Consider the following 11,455-nt stretch of genomic DNA (forward strand, 5'->3'; position numbering starts at 1 on the left):
TATATATATATATATATATATATATATATATATATAATAAATCAAGATAGATATTTACCTTTCTTTGATGATTTATATATAATTTAACAGTGTTAATGGCTATCTTGATATATTATATGCAACTATTTGTTTCCAGCCGTACTTAATGTGTAATGCCTTGGCATTTTATTGCACAATTTCTTTATTAATTTATTTATAGGACTACATTCGTTGAGAGCTATGTAATGCTACACGATGTATTATTATGTCCTTTATTCGAACACTGTATTTACCTTTCTTTGATGATTTACATATATATATTTACCCTTCTTTTATGATTTATATCTGGCAATACGGCTAGGAATACTGTCGTATATTATATGACATTGAAGGAAGTTAGCCGTTAACACTGTTGAATAAATATAATATAAACAATCAAAGGTACATATACAGTGTTTAATAAGGACATGATGGGACATCGTAGGCTACCCTGTAGCTTTTCAACGAATAAAGTCCTATGAAAGGTCATTGTGTAATAAAATGCCTCCGACGGGATTCAAACCTGCGACCTCTCGCTGACAACGAAGGCCACGAAGGCTTCATGGTTGAACAGGTCCAAATAACCGCCGGGAACATTGTATTACACAATGCTACGCCTCAAGAGGGCATTTGGCCAGATAAATCTGGCAATACGGCTAGAAAACTGTCCTATATATCATATGACAAATATAATATAAATAATCAACGGTACATATAGTGTTTAATAAATACATGATGGAACATCGTAGGCTACCCTGTAATAAGGACATATATATATATATATATATATGAACATACTTTATATACTGTAATGTAATGTAATTTTATATATAATTTAACAGTGTTAACGGCTATCTTAATTTACATTATATGCAACTATTTGTTTCCAGCCGTACTTATTGTGTAATGGAGTGTATCTGGTGGTATTTGAATCTGTTCAACTATGAAGCCTCCGTGGTTTAATGTAATATAATTCTATATACTGTATATATAATTAGTGTAGGTTCCACTTGTGACTTGAAATAAAATATCTTAATTCAAATATGTCGAGCACTCCTGTGCTCTTCCTCAGTGATAACATGTAATATCATAAGCCTATGTGTTATCAAAAGAATATATGTAAAGTGTATGCATGTTATATGAACAGCGACTCGGGCAAAGTGAGGCCCAGGAGCGATTCCCCTGAAGTTTTTTATCTCCATCGCCACCCCGTGAATATCAAAGTACTGTAGTAACTCGACAGTGCGGGAAAATATTATAGAAATGAGCAACAAATGTTTATTTATTGGGTAATAATATTTAGAGCCTGATACACCTCGACTACACACTCACTTTCATTTCAATGATCATTATTAAGGTACACTATTTATTTTTCTGGGTGGAGAGAGCAGTGGCATATCTAGGAGCATTAAAATGGGAGAGGGGGATCGATGATTAGTCGATGGACGGTAGCTCGCATATGCAGTAAGTATGGTCATTTGAGGTGGGAGAGGGGAGGGTGGCAAGACCATGAACAAGCGAAATTCACAGCGCAGGTTCGAACCTACTATCATTACTGTACATTATAAAGACCTTGAGTACCAACCACAATAATAATAATAAGAATAATAATTTATGAAGCGCCAATATCACTAAACCGAAGTAAAAATCAAAGGCGCTGTGCATGTTCAAATGTTAAAAAGGTGAGTTTTGAGTTTGGTCTTAAAAATAGCAACTGAATTTAGTCGGTAATATGTTTTGGGCAGGAGTTCCAAAGTGTGCAGCTGAAAATAAAAATGATCTGGGGCCGTAGGATTTTTATGGCTTCTGGCTAGACCTGTTAAACCTAGGCGTCCATAAACTGTACCCAACCGCGAAAGGCCACAACTGCTGTACTCTAAACTGGTATAAGCTAAATTGCACCCACTCTCAACAACAGGTGGTGGTGTCTACTACTGACACTGTACCTTGGGCTGGTTCGGCCTAGCTAGTCGCGGATTCAGCAATGCTCAATAAAAATTTTCAGCCTTCACCAATTCTTCCTAACTACTAAATGTATATCCCAGTTGAAATAAGTCTTGTCACATTGATTAATTTGGAATAGTTAAGCGCATAGAGTTTTAGATATGCGCTATGAAAATACACAATAATAATAATAAGAAGAATATTGACAAAACAAACAAAAACAGATAACAATATTAAATTCTTTTAATATCACATCGTCAAATATCACGGTTCACACTGTGTAAAGTATCACGAACAAAAAACCGCAAAATTGATTGTTTTTAAAAAGCGAGCTTTTTAAATCATGTGATACAAGCGAGCTTTTTCATCATGTGATACTATGGTGTGCTGCAACTGGTTGCTTGTCGCTGTGCATATAAAGGCCAACTCAGACAGCGTCGGCCGACGCAGCCCGACGCGATTTGTTGTCGCGTCGGGTCTGTGTGAGTTGAACGCAGACGCGATGGTGTACGTCGGGGGCAGTCGCGTAGTAGAATATTAAACGTGTTTAATATTTCTCACGACGGCTTAAGACTGTCCCCGACGATAAATCGGGTCGGGCTGCGTCGGCCGACGCTGTCTGAGTTGGCCTTAACAAAACCACTTCTGTTGTATACACAGCCGCTCTGCGTATATCCAGTCTCTTTCATTATATTACAGTATTACTAAAAATATAATTTAAGTAAATCATGGAATAATAGTAAATTTTACATTTTCAAATACATTTCATATTCATTTTCATACACCTCTAGTTGCAATACTTTTTCTTTTCTAAATTTTACACTCTATATATTTTTTATATTTATCAATATCAGTTCAAATATTGTTGTATTATAAGTGTGTTAATCTGTTATAATGTTTTTTCCTTATTCTAATTTTGTACTTATATTTCAATATGGTTTGCCTTTTGACAATGAATGATATCTAAATCAAAGAAACCCATTTTCTCTCCACAAAACACTGGGTAATTTTAAAATATGTAAAAAGGAAATGTATGTGTGATTATTTTTAAAGCTGAAGGAAGCCTTCTGCTGCAGCCAGGTTATACAAGAAGTTTTGTGTGGCAGGGGGTAGGTTCTTTCCCTTTAGAATATCCATTGATATACTTGGAGTATCATCCTCATCTACTACCTCTCCTAATGACTTCAAATTGTTGATTAGTTCCTTTGTCTTCACTGATATCTCCTGTAAAAACAATGATACAAAGACTATAAACCAAAAATTTAATTAAACAAAACACAAACCAGATTTGAACTTGTCACTTTGGATGAGTTAGGTGGTCCGCCACACATTTAAACTTTAACCCTCAGGAAGCACATGTGGCATGGATTGAAAAATATTTAAATGCTCAAATTATTAACAATAAAGTTCTCTAATTACGGCACAGAAAGTCATATGAGATATACATGTCAATTCTCATTGAAAAACACCTGTCCCGGGATTTATCAATCTCAGCTTAGCAAATGTCTTAAGTCAAAAAAGTTCAGATGTCCCTAAGCAAATATCTTAAGCTGATTTTTCAAACCATTTTAACAAAATCTTAGCTTAAAAATCATCTTAGATGGCGCATGCGTACAATCGACTGTTTAATTTTGTGCAATTTTAAAGCTAAGCAATATTGATAAATTTGACTTAAGCAAAAAAATGGACTTGAGTACCAACCACAATAATAATAATAATAAGAATAATAATTTATGAAGCGCCAATATCACTAAACCGAAGTAAAAATCAAAGGCGCTGTGCATGTTCAAATGTTAAAAAGGTGAGTTTTGAGTTTGGTCTTAAAAATAGCAACTGAAGTTTAGTCGGTAATATGTTTTGGGCCATCTTAACAAAATCTTAGCTTAAAAATCGTCTTAGATGGTGCATGCGTACATTACCAACAATCATAAAATTTGGCAAAGATTTCAAGGAAGAAAGATGAAAGAGGGGGGGGGGAGTGTCAGAAAAAACATTCATTTTAACCAAGATGACGTCATATAAACTGTAATACTTGTGTAAACTGTAATTAAAAAATGCCTGTTGGTTGGTAATGGCATATGAAATTGACCATATTACTGTTGAAATTCAGTCTGCTCCCCTCTATTGGGTTGTCAAAAAGATGAAGAAAAAAAGAGTTCGGGGAGGGGGTCAGAAAAACATTCATTTTGACCATAATGACATCATCAAAGTGAAAAATGAATGACACTTAGTGAAAGGAAATTGTCTCAGCTATAACCTACTCACAGGTGGGAGATGATCGATCAAGAATAAGCGAGATACGTTCAAATCAGTATAAAAATAATGTCATAAATAAAAATTCAGTTTATAAAAAATTCAGATGGCAATATGATGATGTCACAATGTCCGATCAGCCATAATGATCTATAAAATCACATCTACAAATCATGTGCTTACAGAATATGTAATAAAAATTGGGGGTCACCTATCATCATAAAGAGCTATAACTGATTAAAAACAGGGATGATTTTAAGCATATTTAAATTTTGATGCACGCGTATGTGTAGGTTATAACACGCTCACAGAAAATTAAGGTACATGACAGTGGCAGATTCCCCCCCCCCCCCCGTGAAGAATCAACAAAATACTACTGGTCCTGGCGTACAAAAGGCATGCTAACCTACCAATTAGCCATTTCTGTTCGCACAATATCTCAAAATTGGCACGTGCTACGCACTAGCGCGCTTCAACAAACATTTGGCTTGGCATGGAATACTGTAGTCACGGTAAGCTTTTCAACATGCTCAGACATGCGTGACGTCATCTACGCGCAATTTTCCGTTTAAACATTATCGATCATATCATCCAATTGCCATTTCTCAACCATATTGAGTGGGCATAAACTTCAGGTCAAGGTTGAATATCACGTACCAAAATATTTTGCGTGCGCGTCATAACATACTTTGGGTTCCTGACATTGTTTTCACAAATTTTCATTCTTTTCAGTCATCTTATAGCCAATAGCAAAGCTGTACGCGTCCATCAAACATAGGGATCTTTGCGCGCGTTTATGCCATATGCCAGATGAATTTAGTATAACTGAATTTTATCTATGACGTCATTTTTGAAAATACGCATTTGAGCGTATCTCACTTATCCTTTATCAATCGTCTCCCAACTTTGGGTATGTTATAGCTGAGACAATTCTCTTTCATATACGACTTGTTTTTATTTTATGATGAAGTCATCATGGTCAAAATAAATTTTTTTTCTGACCACCTCCCATCTTTCTTTCCTCAAAACTTTGATGACCCCATATCATATTAACTATTCATCATTTCTGAATCATATTAAGTGGGCATAAACTTAAGGTCAAGGTTAAGGCGCGTACGTGTGCATCAAAATTTATATGTGCTTAAAATCATGCCTATTTTTAATCAGTTATAGCTCCTTAGGATGAAAGCACATGAGTTGTAGATATGATTTTATAGATCATTATGGCTGATCGGACATTGTGACGTCATCATATTGCCATCTGAATTATTAAGAAAAAACTTAATTTTTATTTATGACGTCATTATTTTTATACTCAATTGAATGTATCTTGCTTATTCTTGATTGATCGTCACCCACCTGTGAGTATGTTATAGCTGAGACAATTCTCTTTCGGAAGTGTCCCTTTATTTTTCATTTTGACGACCTCATCATGGTCAAAAAGAATAAATTTTTGGAGCGCTCTCATCTTAGTAGAGGACCTAAGATTTGTTTGCACTTCATTTAGGAGAGAATTTCTCAACTGTTATAGACTAATATGAACCCTAGGAATAACATGGGATGTGTGCTAAAATCTTTATCCAGGACGAACAGCCCGGAAATGGACACGCTCCCCTTTTTATAAGGTGGGGGTATTTTGAAATTAAGCTAGATGGTATAAGAAAATAGCAAATGAAGGGGTTTTTGTTCCAAATGAGCACACATGTCAAGTGGATTAAATTCCTAAAATTACGTCTCAGTCACATTTTCCGTTCATATGCAAATTAGCTTGAATATGTAAATTAGGAGTGAAAAAATAGGGTTCGCATGTGACCACTGGTCTTAGCGAGTTGCTTTCTTTTTAAAATTGTTTAGATTATGCATAATTGCTATTTGTTCTAATGTGAGATTTGCTTTAAAAATGACCGAAAATGCCTTATTTAACCTTTGACCCTAATTTCAAGTTTTCTCTATTCCCATGTCTACTGACTGTAAAAACTTGGTTTCAGTCTCAAATTATTCATATATAATTAGTTTTACTCACTTTTGGTTCAAATTATTGAAGGCACCTAGTCTACTGTAGTCAAAACAGTAACAGTTTTGACCTTTGACCTAGCAGGTCAATTTAGTTGTGTGTAACTTTATAATAATAGGTCAAATATATTAACTTTGATGTCATATTGTTTATAAGTTGTGATTTTATCAGAAATTAACAATAAGCAGCATTTACTCAGTGATTGGGTTTTTACAACAATCACCACCCTTGCATTTACAGTACTTGCAACACCTTATTCTAGCTCTACTACAGGGACACAAATTTTTGTGAGCACATTTGCCACATGTGCAGGGATCTGGCAGGCCATCAGGTTTCGAGATCACAATATCAGGGACTAATAAACTGCCACTACTTACAAAACCAAAATTGCCTAGGTCAATACTAACTCCGGCTACATAAAATTGATTATAAGATTGAAAATATTAATCTTATTTAAGTAAAATAATTGCAAATATACTTTAATATAAAAACAATGTTCTCAGCATTGATAATTGATTCTCAGCATTGATAATTGATGTGGCATCTCTAAATGGGGCTTGGACCCACAACTGCTGTTGGTAGTAGCTACTATAAATATGTTTTCTTGCATTAGTTGAGGACTTTGAGGTACAAGCTGTTCTCTCAAAGTCCATCTTGAGGTTATTGCTATCAAATGAAGCAAGGCGCAGATCGTCAAATGTCTCCAGGTCTGTTGATGGTTTAAGACATTTGACCAAAAAGGTTTCTGCCATCTGTACTGCATCTTGAGGATATTTCCCACACAATTAAAATCGTAACGGTACTGGGTTTGGTCTACAGGAGTTTGTGTTTCGTACAGGTCATTCCATTCATAGAAAAAGCCTTTATATTGGAGAAAGGGTACCTGTCGTTAGCCATAGTAGCCTAGGACAATACTAACTCCGGCTAATATAAAATTGATTATAAGATTGAAAAATATTCATCTTATTATTGTAGTAGTGACACTATGTACACGTTTTAATTATTGTTATTCTTAACATTATTATATTTACATTTAAATTTAATGTATTGTTTAAGTATGAATTACTATGTCCGGGATATTTCCCACACAATTAAAATCGTAACGGTACTGGGTTTGGTCTACAGGAGTTTGTGTTTCGTACAGGTCATTCCATTCATAGAAAAAGCCTTTATATTGGAGAAAGGGTACCTGTCGTTAGCCATAGTAGCCTAGGACAATACTAACTCCGGCTAATATAAAATTGATTATAAGATTGAAAAATATTCATCTTATTATTGTAGTAGTGACACTATGTACACGTTTTAATTATTGTTATTCTTAACATTATTATATTTAATGTATTGTTTAAGTATGAATTACTATGTCCGCGTTAAATTAATCTTATCTATTAAAATTAAAAACTCCGGCTATATAAAATTGATTATAAGATTGAAAATATTAATCTTGTTTAAGTAAAATAGTTGCAAATATACTTTAATATAAAAACACTGATTTTCTAAAATGCAGGTACAGTACATATATACATAGGGACAGGAAACAGGGATTGATGACTCATTTAATATGGTCATCATAGTTTGGGAACACATGCTTTACTGTAGTGGTGGCAACTTTCTGGAGGAGTAGTAGGAAAATAAACCTCAGGAATGTACATACAGTTAGTTACAGATTGCAGTACTACTACAGGTAGGTATGCTCTTGGGAACAAGAGGGTGAACGCCTTAGGTGCCATGCAACTATAGGGGTACTATGCTACAGTGGTGATACTATGTCCACTTTTTTATTATTGTTATTTATTCATTAACGATATTATATATATTATTTATATTTAAATTTAATGTATTGTTTAAGTATGAATTGTACTATGTCCATATTACTATATTATTTAAATATACAATTTTAATAGATAAGACTAGATTTGAACTCGTCACTGAGGACGAGTTAGGTGATCCGCCGCACTTTGACTCTCGAGGAAGTGTGCGCTGTGCAGATTGAACAATTTTTAAATGCAGAAAATGGCCCAAAGTATACGCTAATTCAGATTTTATAAAAAGAAATTGAAGCATTTTAAAAGATTTACTCATGCGTACGCGCACGTCATGACGCACGTGTCACGAAATGTTCACTCAAGATATGAGATATGTATCAACTCTCATTGACAAACACCTGTTGGTGAGGGACTTATTATCATTCATAATATTTACCATATATAAAAATTAAGTTTTTTGTCCGATCAGCCATAATGATCTATAAAATTGTATCTATACCTCATGTGCTTTCACAATATATGTAATGAAAATTGGGGGGTCACCTTTCATCATAAGGAGCTATAATTGATTAAAAATAGGCCTTACTTTAGCATATTTTCACTGTATCTGCACAAATCCCCGCAAAGATCCCTATGTTTGATGCGCACATACGACATTGCTATTGGTCAAAAGTTGACCGAAAAGAATGGAAATTTGTGAAAACAATTTCAGGAATCCAAAATATGTAAAAAAACGTAATTTCTAGCTTCCGTACTTGCTGAGCAAAAAAAAGTGCGCACGTAGTGGAAAATTTGCTCAAATTTAGTCAAAAAGTGATTTCGAGCATTTTGAAAATTTAACGCACGCCTACGCGAGCGTTATGAAGTGCACATGTAAAATTATGGTACATTACATTTAACATTAACCTGAAGTTAATGCTCACTTATTACGATTTCGAAATGGCAATTGGTTAGGCTGATATGATCGATAATGTAAAAACGCAAAATTGCATGTAGCTGACGTCACGCATGATTGGTCCCCTTGAAAACCTTACCATGACTATTCCAGGCGAAGCCAAAATGATCGATGAAGCGACTGTGTGCGTAACTCGTGGCAATTTTGAGATATCATGCGAACAGAAATGGAAGGAAAGGTAGAATAAAAAAAAAAAGATGAAGTAAGAAGATCTCTGACAATAACAAGTGATCCGCTCGAGAAGCGGATCACCAATTAATTTAACATGGACATAGTAATTCATACTTAAACAATACATTAAATTTAAATGTACATATAATAACGTTTATGAATAAATAAGAATAATTTAAACGTATACATATTCTATCACTACTATAATAATAAGACTAGATTTGAACTCGTCACTGAGGACGATTTTGGTGATCTGCCGTACTTTTAGGCGTACACAGTGCTGATGATTGAAAAATTTTATATGAAAAAAAAAATATGCTGGAATGACTCCTAATATGAATACAGTGTCAGGAACACAAAATATGTAGCAAAACCTAATTTCCGTACAGAAAACGCGCACAGCTTCAGTACGTGCTGTGCGCGTGGATATGAACCTACGACGCGTAAATTATAGAAAGTGCACGTCACGATGTTTGTGTGTACCGCAATGGCACACAAAATTTAACATTGTCATGTTTTTTTAAACCGCCTGTTATTTGGTAATGTCACACAAATTTTCCCATCATATAACCTGAACATCAGTCTGATAGCTCCGAAATACAGTCTGCCGCCCTCTATCGTCAGTCAATGATTTTTTTTTTGACAAATTTGAAAAAAGAGAGAGATGACAGGGCTCCAAAAATTGATTCTTTTTGACCATGATGTCGTCAAAGTAAAAAATAAAGGGACACGTCCAAAAGAGAATTGTTTCAGCTATAACATACAGGTGAGAAACAACCAATCAAGAATAAACGAGATACGTTCAAACGAGTATAAATGTAAAGACGACGTTATATAAAATTCAGTTTTTTCTTAATTCAAATGGCAATATGATGACGTCACAGTGTCCGATCAAGATGGTTAAGATGATATGACGTCATCAACGTTTTGAGAAAAAAAATATAAATTTTTTCTTGTTTTTTAATTCAGATGGCAATATGATGACGTCACAATGTCCGATCAGCTATTATGATATATAAAATCATATCTATAGCTCATGTGCTTTCAGAATATGTAATAAAAATTGGGGGTCACCTTTCATCCTAAGGAGCTATAACTGATTAAAAAAAAGACATGATATAAAGCATATTTTAATTTTGACGCACGCGAACGCTCGCGTATTATGCTCGCACAAAAATATAATGTACATAACATTTAACCATGACCTGAAGTTTATGCCCATTAAATATGATTCAGAAATCACGAAAGATTAAGGTGATTATGGGGTCATCAAATGTTTGTTGAAAGAAAGATGAGGGGGGAAACAAAACAATATTTTTTGACCATGATGACATCATCAAAACGTAAAAAAGTGGCACATAATTATAGGAAAGAGAATTGCGTCAGCTATAACATACTCAAAGTTGGAAGACAATCGACCAAGAATAAGCGAGATACGCTCAAATGCGCATTTTTTTTAAATGACGTCATCGATAATATTCAGTTTGTTGAATTCAGATGGCAATATGATGACGTCATAATGTCCGATCAGCCATTATGACCTATAAAATTATATGTACAACTCATGTGCTTTCAGAATATGTATTAAAAATTGGGGGTCACCTTTCATTCTGAGGAACTATAACTGATTAAAAATAGGTACAATTTTGACTCATTTTGACTGAAAATAGACAAAAACGCGCTAATACACGCGTATCTTAGATGTGCGCGTACTGCAGTATTATTAGACATAAAATTACTGAAAAATAATGCAAGTATGTCATTACAGTGTAAGAAACTCAAAATATGTCAAAAATTGTAATTGGTGATCCGCTACACTAGCGGATCACCTATTGTTATTGTACAGAATCATCATCTTTTTTTTATTGGTGATCCGCTAACGTTAGCGGATCACCTATTGTTATTGTACGGAATCATCATCTTCAACTTTCTTATTCTTCTTTCTTTCTCCCCTTTTTTGTTCGCACGATATCTCAAAAAATGCCACGAGTTTACGCACAATCGCTGTCAGCGAACATTTGGCTTGGTCTGGAATAGTCATGGTAAGCTTTTCAACGCGCTCAGTCATGCATGATGTCATGTACGTGCAATTTTGTGTTTTTACATTATCGATCATATCAGCCTAACCAATTGCCATTTCGAAATCGTATTAAGTGAGCATTAACTTCGGGTTAATGTTGGATGTACTGTACCCTAATTTTATGCGTGCGCTTCATAATGCGCACGCACGCGTGCGTTAAAATTTTAAAATGCTCGAAATCACTTTTTAACTAAATTAGAGCACGTTTTAGGCCATTTTGAGCATTTCAAATTTTTTTAAAATTTTCCACTACG

The 11,455-nt window shown here is 34.5% G+C and overlaps 1 protein-coding gene across 1 annotated transcript in view; it reads right to left on the minus strand.

Annotated features, from left to right (window-relative positions):
• Positions 1 to 2,493: 2,493 nt before the first annotated feature.
• Positions 2,494 to 11,455, minus strand: part of LOC117115261 (DENN domain-containing protein 10-like) — a 54,588-nt gene continuing 45,626 nt past the window's right edge. Inside the window, exon 7 of the mRNA XM_033258975.1 lies at positions 2,494 to 3,186. Coding sequence (XP_033114866.1) covers positions 3,010 to 3,186 — 177 coding nt within the window. The 3' untranslated portion in view covers positions 2,494 to 3,009. The remainder of the gene's footprint in view (positions 3,187 to 11,455) is intronic.

The sequence above is a fragment of the Anneissia japonica genome, unplaced genomic scaffold (genome assembly GCF_011630105.1).
Source record: "Anneissia japonica isolate Jap-2015-1 unplaced genomic scaffold, ASM1163010v1 scaffold288128_len588385_cov197, whole genome shotgun sequence".
NCBI lineage: Eukaryota > Metazoa > Echinodermata > Crinoidea > Comatulida > Comatulidae > Anneissia > Anneissia japonica.